The sequence below is a fragment of the Enhydra lutris genome, unplaced genomic scaffold (genome assembly GCF_002288905.1).
Source record: "Enhydra lutris kenyoni isolate GAN:26980312 unplaced genomic scaffold, ASM228890v2 scaffoldscaffold77, whole genome shotgun sequence".
Taxonomy (NCBI): domain Eukaryota; kingdom Metazoa; phylum Chordata; class Mammalia; order Carnivora; family Mustelidae; genus Enhydra; species Enhydra lutris.
The window spans coordinates 6,227,817-6,244,170 of record NW_019154161.1 but is presented as its reverse complement, the minus strand read 5'-3'; the positions used below and the strand labels follow the sequence as shown (position 1 = coordinate 6,244,170).

General features: G+C 45.8%; 1 protein-coding gene across 1 annotated transcript in view; it reads right to left on the bottom strand.

Annotated features, from left to right (window-relative positions):
• LOC111160631 (zinc finger protein 235) overlaps positions 1-11,177 on the bottom strand; it is a 130,766-nt gene extending 119,589 nt beyond the window's left edge. Inside the window, exons 1-3 of the mRNA XM_022523855.1 lie at positions 11,144-11,177; positions 4,766-4,892; positions 820-2,057 (exon numbers count right to left, since the gene is read on the bottom strand). Coding sequence (XP_022379563.1) covers positions 820-2,057; positions 4,766-4,892; positions 11,144-11,158 — 1,380 coding nt within the window. The 5' untranslated portion in view covers positions 11,159-11,177. The remainder of the gene's footprint in view (positions 1-819; positions 2,058-4,765; positions 4,893-11,143) is intronic.
• Between the last annotated feature and the right edge of the window lie 5,177 nt (positions 11,178-16,354).

Below are 16,354 nucleotides of genomic sequence, written 5' to 3'. Positions count from 1 at the left end.
CTTTTGAGTATCTTTCTAGTGGGTACTCTCTTTAAAAAAAAAAGCCTACAGATTTTGGCTGGCTTTAAGTCCTCACAGTACCCATCTCAATTATAAATTCCTTCCTGGGCATATCCATTCATGGAAATTTGATCTCCAACTATTGTCGTTGCCACAGACTGTCCATCTGTCAATTATCACTACTCTGCCACTGCAGCATACGACGGTTGCTGGGAGTTCTGTAGAAGCTTTTGAGATCCACAGTAGTTCCCTGGAATGCTCTTAAGAACCCCTTGCTTCAGAGCTGCAGGACGACATCATGGGTGGCAGCGTCCTTGTCCTTTGTTGCCCCAGCCCTCCCAATGACTGAGTAAGCCTCTATCACCAGGAATACACAGACTTGCTTGCTTTCCTCATTGGCCCTTTTGAAAATTACATTGAGAGCGTTTCTGTCCTCTCATGCAGTCTTTGATGAGTAAGAAGGTCTGAGCCATTGCCGTGCCCACAACATGTATATTGGACCTCACTGGCATGGGCTCGCTGGTGAGCAAGAAGATAAGAGTTACGACTGAAGCCCTTACCGCATTCTTTACACTTATAGGGCCTCTCTCCTGTGTGGACTCTGAGATGCACATGAAGGTCTGAATTCCGACTGAAGCCCTTACCACACTCATCACATTTATACGGTTTCTCTCTGGTGTGGTCTCTTTGATGCAAGTGAAAATACGAGCTGTAACTGAAGCCTTTACCGCACACTTCACATCTGTAAGGCTTTTCCCCCGTGTGAACCCTCTCATGAGTGTGAAGAACTGAACTATATGCAAAAGCCTTTCCACACACGTTGCATTTATAGGGTTTCTCCCCCGTGTGGACTCTCTGGTGAATGTGAAGGTGTGTGCTTTGGCTGAAGCCCTTTCCACACTCGCCACACCTGAAAGGCTTCTCCCCTGTGTGCAGCCTCCAGTGGACTTGAAGAACAGAGCTTGAACTGAAGCATTTGCCGCACTCACTGCATTTGTAGGGCTTTTCTCCAGTGTGGACTCTCTGGTGGACAAGAAGATTGGAGCTCTGGTCAAAGCCCTTCCCACACTCTTCACATTTATAGGGCTTGTCACCTGTGTGTACTCCCTGATGGATGCAAAGAAGCGACCTAAACCCGAACCCCTTCCCACACACGTCACATCTGTAGGGCATCTCCCCCGTGTGGACCCGGTGATGGTTGTGAAGAGAGGAGTTGCGCCTGAAGACCTTGCCACATTCGAGACATTTATAGGGTTTGTCTCCCGAGGGGCCCTTTTGATATCTGGGAGGGGCTGGGTTCTGCTTGCTGCCCTCTGCCCACTCTCGACATTCATAAGCTTTGTCATCTGAACGAGTTTTAGAATGAACAGTAAGATCTGAGCTCTGACTAAAGTCCTTTCCACACTGGTCACATCTACAAGACTCTTCTCCTATGTGAGTGCTGGGATGAACAGGAGGGTCCGCACCATCTACGAAGCCCACACCATGGTTATGACATTTGATAGGTCGTGGTACCAAAGGGACCGTGTTATGTTGTTTGGCTGTTGATTTCATAGCCAACAGATTGCCACAGTCAGTGGATCTACAAGGTTCCTCCTCTTTACATTCTTGGGAATCATCATGATCACATGATGTCTGACTGACATCGTCATCACACCGAGCACATCCATATAGTCTCTCTTCCACATGAATTCCCTCATATTGTCCTTGACAATTCTGGGTCTCAGTCATCATGTTGGCTTCCCGCCAAGATTCTGGGGTAAGAGCCTGTGTCATGCCTTTCCCTGCTGTGCCATCTTGATTTTCTAAATTAATGGCACTTATTACATAGTTGTCATGTTCAGGAACCTGAAGAGACTCTCCCACCCACTCTTCACAGAGGGAAACATCTTCTAAAGATTGGGGACAATCTCCTTGAAGATTCATGACATACTCCTGACTCACAGTTAATTCATTGATCGTTTGTTTCAAACTCTGCCAGCAGTAGAGCACTCCTTGAGAGAGATAACTCAACACTTTTCCCTGAAGAGGTGAAGTGTTGTTTTTAATCCTGTATCCTATGAGGAGAAAGAGAATTTGGCTAAGAGAACAAGGAAGTCATCCCTCCAGAGGCTTTGAGAAATGAAGTAGGATGGGGGTGGCCCCTGTTGATATAGGAAACCATCAGAATCATGGTACTTCTAATTCATGAGCTGCCCATTAAAATCAGATATTGCCGAGTAATCAAAAGAAATCTTGGGAACAATTTATAAAGAAAGAAATTCACTTCCCTCCTATAAAAGCAGCTGATAAAACATCTTTAATCATTTTTCTACAAAAGGAATGAGGAAGGGGTGCCTGGATGGCTCAGCTGGTTAAGCAACTGACTCCTGACTTCGGCTCAGGTCATGATTTCAGGGTCATGAGATTGAGGCCCATATTCTCCTTCTCCTTCTCCCTCTGCCCCTCCTCCCACTTGCACACATTCTCTCTCAAAGCAAAAAAAAAAAAAAAAAGGTATGGGGAAGACTCCCATGATTCAAGGTATGTGCATGTGTATATATGAGACAACAATGAGAGTGCTGGACATGATGACAGACACAAAGGATCACAAAGACCTTCCAAGATATCATATAAAGTTGCAGAAATAAACAACAAGTCTAGTCTCACTTTACTGTCACATGAGGTGGGATTATCATGTATGTTTCTGCACAACCTGCCCAACTGTATGTGGTCAGCCTAAAACAGCAATGGGGACTGCTATAGGGATAATATTGTGAAATATGGTCCTGGGGTTGGTGGGGGAGGCATATGTACACCTCTGAGGCAGGCTTAAAGAGACATCCTTTTCTCTGAGCTTCTCTGGATTCCACGAAGAGATGAAGTCCACCAAGATCCTATAATCCACCCAGTAATTTTTTCCTTTTTTTTTTTTTATAAGTAATCCTTTTTATAAGTAATCTCTACTCCCAATGTGGGGCTTGAGCTCCCAACCTCAAGATCAAGAGTCACAGGCTCTAAGATCCTGCAAATCCATTTCCTTAACATCTCCTCTTTAGATAACTGCAGAATCTCAAACAGCCACAATTAGGAGAATGGAAAATGTGGACCTGTCAAGAAGCAAGATTGTGCCAAAGGGCCATAAAACATATGGAGATGAGTAGAGGAGGGTGGTCCCTGGCACCCTAAAATGGGCTTCAGAATGGCAGGAACACTATGGTCAGGAGCATCTGGACACGGCTTCTCGTTCAAGGAGTTTCTGAGTCATTTGATTGAAACTGACGTTAGTGTGTAAGGTGGTGTCAGAGAAAGGGGGAGTTGGAGTTCCCCACAAGAGGCCTAAAGGAGCAGTTCTCCAGTACTTTCGACAGTATCCATAGTAAGGAAAGCACCCGCACCGTGGCCCGGTATGCGCAAATAGACACTGACTTTTAACTAAAGCAGTTTTATCAGCTGGTACTTACCTTCCTAGATGCAACGTACTCTGATAAATTCTTTTGTGTTCTGGTCCATTAATCTATCTTACTTTTTAAAAACTGCTGATCATGGGGCACCTGGGTGGCTCCGTGGGTTAAGCCTCTGCCTTCGGCTCAGGTCATGATCTCAGGGTCCTGAGATGGAGCCCCACATCAGGCTCTCTGCTCAGTGGGGAGACTGCTTCCCCCACCCCCGCCTGTCTCTCTGCCTAAATACTGCCTATCTCTCTCTCTGTGTGTATGTCAAATAAATAAATAAAATCTTTTAAAAAAAAACACCCTGCTGATCATTATACAGTAACTTGATTTCAGACTCACTGACAGTGCTGAATCCTGCAGACTAGCCATATGTCCATAACCTATAGACATCGTGGTACTTAGTTTCACATGGTTATTAAAGGGTTTAGGGGCACCTGGGTGGCTCGGATGGTTAAGTGTCTAACTCTTGATTTAGGTTCGGGTCATATCTCAGGGTTGTGAGATCGATCTCTGCCTTGGGCTCCACACTGAGCCACGAAATCTGCTTAGGTTTCTCTCCCTCTCTCTCTGCTCCTTCCCCCACCTCCGCTCCCACGTGTACACATACATACTTTCTCTCTTTCTAAAAACAAAACAAAACAAAACAGAACACAGGGTCTGCAGCCAAGTTAGAAGCATTCGCAGCCTACTTCTCACAAGGGGTGTGACCATGGGCAAGTTATTTAACTTCTCTGTGCATCAGCTGTTTCCTTTGTAAAAGAAGGAATAGCAACCATGTCATAAACTAAACCAAGGTAATAGAGCAGGTACATGAACCTCTGTGACATTAAAATTAGATATTTATCAACAAGAAAGCAAAGCAGCTGACACTTGTATCCCACTCACTATACACCAGATCCTGGTTTAGTTCCTTTAACACTAGTTTGCCCAAAACACTGGTTTTTCTGCAGAAGCAACCAAGGGACCAAGGCCCTTGGTAGTGTGTAAACTTTATGAACCTCGCTTTGTGAAACACGGAGCAGATGACAGCCTAAAATGAGAGTAGGCCAGGCTGGTCTCGCCAACTGTACCACCAACCCCATGGGCCTCGGGGTGCAAGCTTGAGGGTTCCCTCACCAACCTCTCACAGGAGGCCATTTGCTCACATTCATCTGCTAAAACTCACTAACTTCGGGGGTCTCCTTGGCATGTGCGTCTCTCTGGTATTCTCACCAGTGGCCAAAGTTTCTCTTTGTGCTCCAGCTGGAACATTCTATCTGGTTTGCAGCTGATTATTTGAGGAAATAGGGCCCGTGGTTTGCAGCTTAGGTACAGAGGCTTGTTGTCCTCACCCACTGAGACAACGTTCCTGAAGTTCTCCAGCATCACGTCCTGGTACAGGTTTATCTGGGCCCGGTCCAGTAGTGCCAGCTCCTCCTCCGTGAAGACCACAGCCACGTCCCTGAAGGTCACAGTTTCCTAAAACATCAAGCACACGCCACATGGACCATCTGCAGATGAGCACTGGCGGACGGGCACAGCCGGAAGCTTTGCGGGTCCTTAGGTGGCTGTCCTTCTGCTCCAAACTCTCCAGTTCAAACCGCACTTTGCAACGCGGAAGCCAGGACTCTGCAAACACACGGAATCTGAGCACTGGCTCTGCTCGAGGCTCTGCCACTAGGGGGCGCAAGAGGGAGCCTGCAAAGTTTGGGGAGAAAGAAGGGACTTGTTCCTGGCAGGTTTGCCTCCTGTTCTGGTATCCTCTCTGTAATGCTATGCTCTGCTGGTGGCAGCAGTCCCTTTCCCTAGTGATACCAGAAGTCTGGGTCCCTGGTCCCTAGGCTTCTTTGCTGAGCTCTGAGACGCCAGCCAGCACCTCCTCTTCACATATCGGCTCCACACGGCCTGTCCTCTAAACTTCCAAGTTCCCATGATTCAATCTCTCCCTCTGGTTCCCTCAGCCAGGCTCGCAGTTACTTCCCAAAGCTGGTGCTTCCAAGATATTGTAGAGTTCTCTCTATCCCCTCAGTTACCCACTGAGTTACCCCTAGGTAGGACTAGATAGGACTAGGTAGGACTCCATACCTCGTCAACAATTCTATTAAGTTCTTCCTGTTCAAATAGCCAGTGTCCTTTTTGTGTCCTGAATGGACCCTTACTAGTGCAGAAGAAATGAGAAATACAGAAGAAATCCAAAGTTTTGGGTAGGCCAAGTTTTTCTTCTTCTTTTTTAAGATTTATTTATTTTTTATTTATTTGACAGAGAGAGAGATCACAAGTAGGCAGAGAGGCAGGCAGAGAGAGAGGAGGAAGCAGGCTCCCTGCCAAGCAGAGAGCCGGATGTGGGGCTCAATCCCAGGACCCTGAGATCATGACCTGAGCCGAAGGCAGCGGTTTAACCCACTGAGCCACCCAGGCGCCCCCAAATTTTTCTTTTCTCCTCTTTGCCTGTGCCCCCATTAAGCATCTGGAGTTGCACAAAGAATGTTCCAGTAAACATCCAGGAACATCTGTCTTTGAGTGCTTATAAAAGCATTTCTATAAAATAAACTCCTAGGGGCACCTGGGTGGCTCAGTGGGTTAAAGCCTCTGCCTTCAGCTCAGGTTATGATCTCAGGGTCCTGGAATCGAGCCCCACATCGGGCTCTCTGCTCAGTGGGGAGCCTGCTTCCCCCCCTCTCCCTCTGCCTGCCTCTCTGCCTGCTTGTGATCTCTGTCTCTGTTTGTCAAATAAATAACAAATAAATAAAATCTTTAAAATAAACTCCTAGACCAGAGACTACTGAGTTTCTTGGGTTATGGGTATTTTACACTTTGACTGATATTGTCCAAACCGTCCTCCAAAAAGTTCGTGCTGATACTACTGACCTAGTAGTGTCTGGGTGTTCATTCCCTATCATACATCAAGACTTGATATTTTATTTTCTCTGTCACAGCAGATTAATCTACTTCCATTGGACTAAGCAGACAAAGCAACTAGAAGCATGGGCTGCCAGATTTTTTTTAAGTAAAAAGGAAATTATTGGGACACTTGGGACCATTTGAGCATCAACTGAGTATTAAAAAACAGTAGAATCAATAGCGGAATTACTGGCTCATATGGTAGTTCTATTTTTAATTTTCTGAGGCACCTCCATACTGTCCTTCCATAGAGGCTACACCAATTTTCATTCCCAACAACAGTGCACAAAGCTTCTTTTTATTCCACACGGGGGCCAACACTTGTTATTTCTTGTGTTTTTATTTTAGTCATTCTGACAGGTGTAAGGTGATATTTCATTGTGTGTGGTTTTTTTAAGATTTTATTTATTTACTTGAGAGAGAGAGAGAACAAGATACAGCACAAGTAGGGGAAGAGGTAGAAGGGCAGAGGGAGAAGCAGACTCCCCACTGAGCGGAGAGCCCGATGCGGGACTCGATCCCAGGACCCTGGGATCATGACCCGAGTTGAAGGCAGAGGCTTAAACAACTGGGCCACCCAGATGCCCCCTCATTGTGGTTCTGATTTGCTTTTCCCTGATGATGAGTGATGTTGAGCATCTTTTTCATGTGTCTGTTGGCCGTCTGCATGTCTTTGTTGTAAAGATGTCTATTTGTGTACTCTGCTCCTTTTTAAATTGGATTATTTGGCATTTTTTGGTGTTGAGTTGTGTAAGTTCTTTATATATTTTGGATATTAACCCCTTATCAGAGACAGCATTTATAACTATCTTCTCCCATCCAGTAAACTGTCTTTGTTTTGTTTCTGGCTTCCTTCTCTGTGCAAAAACTTTTTATTTTGGAGTCGCCCCAAGAGTTTAATTTTGCTTTTTGTTTTCCTTCCCAGAGGAGACATATCCAGAAAAATGTTTCTACTGCTAATGTCAAAGAAATAACTGCCTACATTTTCTTCTAGGAATTTAATGGATTTCAGGTCTCACATTTAGGTCTTTAATCCATTTTGAGTTTGTTTTTATGCCTGGTATTTACCCAAAGGAAATGAAAGCACTAATTCAGAAAGATATATGCAGCCATATGATCACTGTAACATTATTTACAATACCCAAGATGTGGAAGCAACACAAGTGCCCATCGATATAGATGAATGGATAAAGAAGATGTGGTATACATATACAATGGAATATTACTCAGCCATAAAAAGGAATGAAATCTGGCCATCTGGAGGGACCTAGATGATATAATGTTAACTGAAATAAGTCACTCAGAGAAAGACAAATACCATATTGTTTTCACTCACATGTGGAATTTAAGAAAAAAAATAATTAAAGGAAAACAAAGAGACAAACAACAAACCAAACTCTTAAATACAGAGAACAAACTGATGGTGGTTGCCAGAGGGGAGGTGGGTGGGGATGTGGGGAAAACAGAGGGGATTAAGAGCACACTTATCATGAGAAGCACCGAAAAATGAAAAACGCATGGAATTGTTGAATCATTACATTGTATCCCTGAAACTCTAACACTGTATGTTAATTTTACTTGAATAAAAAAAGAAATGTTTTGAGTGTGATGTCAGTAATGTGGAAATGTAGGAAAACACCCTTATTCTTAGTAGATACATACGGAAGTATTTAGGGATGGATAATATAATTTATTCTCAACTGGGTCAACAACTGCCCAGTTACATGGTCACAGATATACCCTCTCCATAGACTCCATAGCTCGAAAATGCTTCCAACCACAGTTGTGAGAAGTTACGACGTATTTCACAAAGAATTTATTCCTAAACCTGACAATTGGGGCACCTGGGCGGCTCAGTTGTTAAGTGTCTGCTTTCAGCTCAGGTCATGGTCTCGGGGTCCTGGGATCGAGCCTCGCATTGGGCTCCCTGCTCAGCGGGAAGCCTGCTTCTCCCTCTCCCACTCCCCCTGCTTTTGTTCCCTCTCTTGCTGTGTCTCTCACTGTCAAATAAGTAGATTAAAATCTTTAAAAAAAAACACACCTGACAATTATTGAAAACAAAAACTAGGGGGGCATTATGGACTTCATGCTTGTGTCCCCCCCAAATTCATATGTCGACATCTTACCCCTCAAGGTGATAGTATTAAAAGGTGGGGCTTTTAGGAGGTAATCAGGTCATGGGAGTGGAACCTCATGAACAGGATTAGGGCCCTCAGAAAAGGCTTTCCAGAGAGCTCACACCTTCTGCCATGTGAGGACAAAGCAAGAAGATGACCACCTATGAATCCGAAGTAGGCTGTCACCAAACACCACATCTGCCACATTGTTCTTGGACTTCCTAGTCTCCGGAGCTGTGAAAGTAAGTTTCTGTTGTTCCTAACCCCCCTGGTATATCTTAGCAGCACTGCTTTCCTCAGTGGGAGGTGACAAAATGGAGTTGGAGTGAGTGGGCCAGGAAGTACAGATACCCAAACAGCCGATGTGGGACAGACACTAGGGAGAAGGGGTTAGGAATGCAGGCTCACCCAGCCTAACCCCCTACTCCCTTCTTGGCCTCAACTGTCTGAAAAAAATGAAATACCCATTTTCCACCACCGTTTGCCATTGGGTGGGTCCCTCGCTGGGGTCCCATGCAGAGACTGTCATACAATGCAGGTACAAGGACAGTCCCAAAATACTCATAAACCAAATGTATAAACCAATACAGATATAATCAAAGGTTTTAAAATAGTTTTCTCAGCACGCAGCACCATCTATGAAGTCCTCTTGTAAAATCTGGAACCTAAATTTGCTCAAGCACTTAGTGCTCCCACTACAGGAAACGTTGTAGCTAGAGGAACCCACTGAATGACACCAAAAAGAGGCATTTTTGAGATAATCAGGGAGAACTGATTATTGCGGAGGTATTAGATGATACCCAAGAATTACTGATAATCTCAGCCATTTCTTTTGTATTTTCGGTAGAAATAGACAGTGGTAAATTAGACTGCTATTCAGCAAAATCCCCTCACACTCCCCACTTCCACAAGGATCAGTGCGTACTTCCTTGCCCCCGACTTTGGATTTGGCCCTGTGACTTGTTCCCGTTCTGAGCCCAGGCCTTCAGAGGTCCGGCAGGTTCCGCTTGTTTCCTTGGCCCTCTCCCCGCACCCATCACGTCCATGCTAACCAGTACAAAGATTCTACCATAAACAGAGCACTACCAAAGAAATACCTCCAGCGGTATTTGGGGACCCAGTGGCAACACTTGGGGAAACTGTTATCAGAGCCTGGAAAATATGGTAGCCCCTGGATGATACAGTGTGAAACATTTGGTAAAACAGTCGTTGGCAGTAACGTAAGATGGAAAATGCACTTAATGGGAGTCAGTGTGGACCTGGGCAAGATGGAAGTGAGTGGGAGCTCAGAACAAAGCCGATACAAAATGAAATAACATGTTATCCAGGGTATTCTTTTAAAATGCTTTGGGACATCCAACTCTTGGTTTCAGCTCAGGTTGTGATCTCAGGGTCATGAGATCAAGCCCTGGATCGAACTCCGTGCTCAGTGTGAAGTCTGCTTAAGCCTCTCTCTCCCTATCTCTCAAATAAATAAACCCTAAAATGAAATAAAATGCTTTGGGAAAGAAAAAAGGAAAATGGAAAAGATAGATTAAGCAGATGTGGCAAGATGTTGAAACTTGCACTATGGGTACTACACACAGAGATTCACAGTACTATTTTCTCTTTTTGAGTAATTTCATAATTAAAATATTTTTCATGATTTAAAAAAAACCCTTGTTCTACTCTCTGATGGCCTTTTGAGGCATCGACTTGGCTAGACTATAGTCCTATTGTGGAAGCACACATTAATCTAGGTGTTGCTGTGAAGATATTTTATAGATGTGATTAAAGCCCATAATCAGATGACTTGGAGGGAAACTATTTTAAATAATCTGGGTGAGCCTGGTATAATCAGTTGAAGGGCTTCAAGCCCAGAACTGAGGCTTCCCTAAGAGAAGAAATTCTACCTGTAGACAGTAGCATCAGTCTATGTCTAAGAGTTCCAGTCTGCCCTGGGATTTCTGATTTGCCTAGCCCCCACAGTCACAGAAAATAAACTTCTTACAAATCTTAATATATATCTCGTACTATTTCTGTTTCACTGGTTGAACCCTGATGGATACATCCACACTCAGATCTTGCTACTGATGTGGACTGGACCAAGTGCCACTCCAAGTGTGGTCATGTACATACCAAACCCCAACCATGCACTCAGAGGCTGTGACAATACTGCATTGCTACAAGGCTTTCTGAATGCAGGGCACCTAGAGGGCTCAGTTGGTTAAGTGACCAACTCTTGGTTTTGGCTCAGGTCATGATCTCAGGGTCGTGGGATCCAGCCCTGCTGGATCCATGCTCCGTGGAGAGTCTGCTTCTCCCTCTCCCTCTCTTTTGCTCCTCCCCCTGCCCACACACACACACACACACACACACACTCTCTCTCTCTCTCTCTCAATCTCTCTAATAAATAAATAAATAAATCTTTTTGCAAAAGAGTTGCTGAACTCTTACTCTCGATTGCTTTATTGATCTCTCAGTGATAAGCAGCTCATGGACTGGCACTTGTGTGTGAACTTCACCTGGACATCTGAACATCTGAGAGCCTGTTTCATCATGTCTGCAAAGGGAGTGACATCACCAGTCTCCCACAGCGGTTACGAGCAAGGCAAAGTGCCCAAAATGGAGCCGTCCCTCAGAAATGGGCGACCTCCCTTCAGAGAATCGGGGTGTCCAACTCCTCAGAAGTGACACTGGCCTTTAAGAGAGAGAAAGGAAACCTCAACTTACCTGGAATTTAATCATACTGTCTTCCTCTTGGAAGGAGCAGGATCCTGAGAAAGCAGAGCTGCAAAGAAAGAATCCATGAGAGCACGGGTTTGACAAACTGTGAGTGAATCCTGGTTTCTCCTTGTCTGTACAATTTCCTCACACATTCTTCTCTCCCGAGATCACTTTACCTCTCTCATACCCAAGAGACTCCCTCCCATCTCCTCAAGCCTTGTTCCCCTGCCCCCACTCCACCCGGATTCTTGTAGAACTCCTATCTCTCTCCCCAAGACTTTGGGTCCAAACTGCCACACTTTTTCTTGTTCGTAGACCTGTGAATGTGCTGGCGTCACCCATATCCTAATTACTCTGGAAAAAAGGCTCCAGAATTCCTGACTTGGACAGGGATCTCAGAATGACAGCGGACCTCCCTCTGTGTCCACTTTCTCGTAGGAGACTTGCTCTGAAAAACTTTCAGTTAGCTCAGATCTTAACTCTTGTCTTCCAGAATGATCTCCCTCCAGCCCCCATTCCATCCTCTGGGGCCCCGTCACTTTCGCAAATACTTGACGATATACCTACGCCATGAAAGGCATGCTCTCTGCTCTGGGAAAGTTCACAGGCTCCTGAACTAAGAACTCAATCCTAAATGCAGGTGACTCCTCGTCCACTCAAGTCTCTTCTCCATCCTGCCTGTTAACGGGGAATCCCCTTGCCCTCCTGCTTCCAGTTGAATTCAGCCAATAGGGAAAGTTGGCCAGAGATTCGGGAATGGGACAGACCTGAAATCAGAGTATTTATTCCCCCAGGTCTTCCCCTGGGGGCTGCTTTGGACCAGCTCTGTTTCATGTCCCTTGACCAAAGGTCAAAGCGCCTGTCTGTGGCCCTTGTCTCAAATCTTTCCCCAGGTTTGGTAACTGTTTCCTCCCTTAGTCTTTCCATCCTAGGGACAGGAAGTTACCCTGCTGTGACCAGATATGGCACATTACAATATCCTTTCTTGATGACCACACCCTGTCTGCACTTTTGAAAACTGTCCCTTTATTTTAAACTCTTCTCAAGTCACCATTTTGACTGCAGTGTTTATCTCCTGTCTGATAAACTCTATAACCATGGTGGCCTCTGGCCTTTCAGGAGAAACTTAGTGTATGAAATTTCTGCTTTAGGCACTGTGGGAACCTCAAAGATTAAAAGATAAAAACCAAAAACCAGGTCTCTGTCCTCTCAAGTAATGCTTTCTTCAAACTACCTGTGGTGAAGGACCAGTTTCATATTCTTTTCACGGTTATTTTCAATCTGTCACCAACTAATATTTTGGTAAAACACCATTTAAAAGAAATTTCTAGAAAAAGGAAATACCGAGGCATACAAATTACAGGCCTGTTTAAAAATTATTAATCAATTATCACATGATTACTGAAATTGCTATACTGATTTTTAAATGTTTCCACTCAATTTCTGAGATTATCTGGTCAGAGAGCACTAACATTTAGTTCTCCAATGGGCACCCGTCTGCTGGTCACCCCCTGAGTTACAAGTTCTGGCAGCTTACAGGGTAACAGAATCAGGTTAATAGAATATGAAATGACTCTTGGCAAACCTCCACTCTCCCCCACCCCTTCCCTGCCTTTAGTAGAAAGCCTTAATCACCCTTATTCTGGGCTCCAACAAAGACTTGCTAAACCTCTTAGTACAGGGCCAATCACATAATTTTATATGAGTTAAAACCTATCAAATAACATTTCTCCCTAACTTGTCCAAAACAAAACAAAACAAACATAAATCCTGATGACATAACCAAGCCTTCATCCTTTATCTGCTGTACCTGGTAAAGGTGTTGCCATTTGTCAAGCATTCAGTGTTCCTTGAGACTAACAAACACAAAAACAGAAACAGCCCTGACATACTAGATGCACGTACAAAGACACAGCACATCGGGCTCTCTGCTTCCAGAACCGGCTCTCTCCTAAGAGCCAACGATGCGTCAGCTTGACTTACGTGCACACACGCACCCACACACATGTGGGAGGGAGTTTGGTTTCCCAGATGTCTGGTTTCAAGCCCTCCCTGCCTTTATGAAGTCGGGGCCCGGGCAGGAACCAGATGGCACATTCAAATTTGAGGCGGGCAGTTAATAAACAGACTACTTACAGGGGTGTAGGCTGGGTGTAAGGAAGGCATGGGGGAGAAGGCACCATGCTGAGGAGTGACAGGCAGGTGCCATTACTACATCTGGGCCTGAAGTGGGTAATAGGAGGGAGATTCCTGGACCTGGAAAAGAGTGTGCAAAAGGTCCCTGATGGGAACTGTAACTTTTTATTGAGAAGGGCAGGGAGCCTACAGAGAGAAATGGGGAGACCAGATATTTCAATTCACTCTCCTCCCTCTCTCTCTCTCTCTCAAACTCTCCTGTTGGGACTTCCCACTGGCCAAGGATAACCAGGCCAGAGGGCAGTGGCAGGCTCTCTGCGTGGATGGCAGGGTGGAAAGGTGAAGTCGATCTGGAGGTGGGTTACCGAGAGAAAGTGGCACATGATGCCCCAAGACCCTTGTTTCCCCCCGACCTGCCCAGGAGCACACAGCTCTCTCCCACAAATGCTCCTCTCACTCACTCAACCCAGCCATCACTGGGATGGGAGTCACTGCGGCAGGACAGAGATCAGGTGCCCACAGCGACCTCTTGAGGGGAAGGGGACCCAACAGAAAAGCAGAAGTTGAATTTGGAACTGCGACTGCCAGGAAACACAATCGGAAATACAAGCCCCAAAGTCCTGCTTCCAGATTCCTGGCTCTTTTTCTCAGAATTTCTAGAGCATTCAGGATCGAGGAGAGAGACTAACCTGAACTTTTCTGGATATACCTAGCAATCAAGTGTAATTGTCTGGGGAACAGGATAAAGGCCATTTCTTCCATGTGTGTGAGAGACTAAATGTCATGTAATGATGACAAAGTCATATATTTGATCTGTGAGTATCTGAGCCGAAGGACTCTAGGAGATCTAACTTTAGCCCTAAGGGCCAGAGGCTGGACTGCAGGCAGGGCTGTCTCTAGCCCCTGCCAATGCACCTTTAGACTGATTAGAAAAATGCATCCCTTCTTCAAGATGTTTTTCTCCCATTTGTTGGAAATTATTATAATACACTGCTTCTGTCAGAACAGAGAAAGCACTTTTGCTGCTCCTTGCTGAAAAACTGTGTGTGAGTCTTCTATGTGAATGGCACATCCTCACTGTGGTCTCCTTGTGTGGAACCCAACCTGCACAAATGGGCACGGCAGTCGTTCCCTCAGAAAGCCTGTCCAGAAACCTGAGACCAGGGGCTCCTGGGGGGCTCAGTCAGTTGAGCATCTGACTCGTGGTTTCAGCTCAGGTTGTGATCTCATGGGTCATGGGATTGAACCCCACGCCAGACCCCTCACTGAGTGCACAGTCTGCTTGAAGATTCACTCCTTCTGCTCCCCCTTTCAAATAAAGAAATCTTGGGGCACCTGGGTGACTCAGCGGGTTAAGCCTCTGCCTTCGGCTCAGGTCATGATCTCAGGGTCCTGGGATCGAGCCCCACATCAGGCTCTCTGCTCAGGCTCTCTCTCTCTGCCTGCCTCTCTGCCTACTTGTGATCTCTCTCTCTGTCAAATAAATAAATAAAATCTTAAAAAAAAACAAATATGGAAATCCTAAAATCTAAGGGGCATCTGGGTGGTGTGGTCAGTTAGGTATCCAACTCTTGGTTCAGCTCAGACCATGATCTCTCAGGGTCCTGGGATCAAGCCCCACATGGGCTCCACACTCAGTGGGGAACCTACTTTTCCTCTCCTTCTGCCCCCCCGACTCCCACATGCTCTCTCAAATAAATAAATCTTCAAAAAACAAAGAAACAAACTCAAAGACTACTGAGACATGGCTGCGTGAATGTGACAAAGCCTATCACTGGCCACTCCAAGTGACCACAAAGATTAGGACGATGAGAGGGCTTTTCTAGTGATCTTCCCGAGTCCCCCGCCCATGGGGGTCATTCTTCTTTCGTCAGACCACAGGATCCTGTACTCACATCCACTATAACTTTTCATATTGTACGGCCCTTTTTCTGGTTACTTTTTGCTTTCTCTCTTGTAATGTGTGCTCCTGATGAATGGAAATTACACTGTTCACGTACATGTGGCAAGTTTAGCATGTAACAGGTGCCAAATAAGCGAATGAATGGACAAGTCTGGGCCTTTTCCAGACTTAATTCTCAGACTGAAAAGATCAGCTCATGATATCAAAAGTGCAAGGAAAACTGCCCATACATGACCCACGCATTCAGTGCTGACTCTGGGAAAAGACAGTGGACCCTGGCTGTTAAAAAAAGCGGGGGGGGGGGGGGCCTGGGTGGCTCCATCAGTTAAGCATCTGCCTTTGGCTCAGGTCATAATCCTGAGGTCCTGTGATCGAGCTCCTTGTCAGGCTCCCTGCTCAGCGGGGGAATCTGCTTCTCCCTGTGCCCCTCTCCCCGTCCTGTGTGCTTTCTCTCTGTCTCTTACTCTCTATCTCAAGTAAATCAAATCTTAAAAAAAAAAAACAGACTCTGAAGCCACACTGCTGGGTTGGCTATATGCCCTTGGGCAAACTATCTCCTGGTACCTCAGTTCCTTCCCGTGTAAAGACAGGATGTTGAGAGAACCTATTTCTCAGTGTCATGTGGGAACTTGGTAAGTCATCACATGGGAAGTGCTCGAGGCAGTGCGTGGCATACAATGACCAGTCAATACGTGTCCGCCCTCATGTACTGGACTGCCCGCTAAGTGCTCCAGGTGTCAAAGTAAAATCCAGTCCCTCATCTCAAGGTAGGCAAACTAGGGGGGAGAGAGGTGAGCAAATAAATTCACAGGAATGCGAGAAGGTCTGCAACACACATTCCACAAGACCGAACAAAGACCCAGGGAACAGGAACCCAGCGCACCCTGGGAGGAGCCCAGGCTGTCAGGGAAGGTTTTGGAGAGACGATAATTGAGCTGTAGCTGAGGCCTGAGGAAACAGCAGGCACTTGCCAAACTGACATGGAAGGAAAAGGCTAATGAGCAATGGTGGCCTTGCGGGTGAAAAAAACACGAGTGCGGAATGCTGGGGTCCCATCAAAGGCCAGGACGCAGACTCGCAGGGCCAGGTGGCTGAGATAATGCTGGGAACATCACCAGGGGCCAAACCCTGGAGAATCGCAAAGAGCCTGAACACTGTGTAGCTATTATTATCATCCT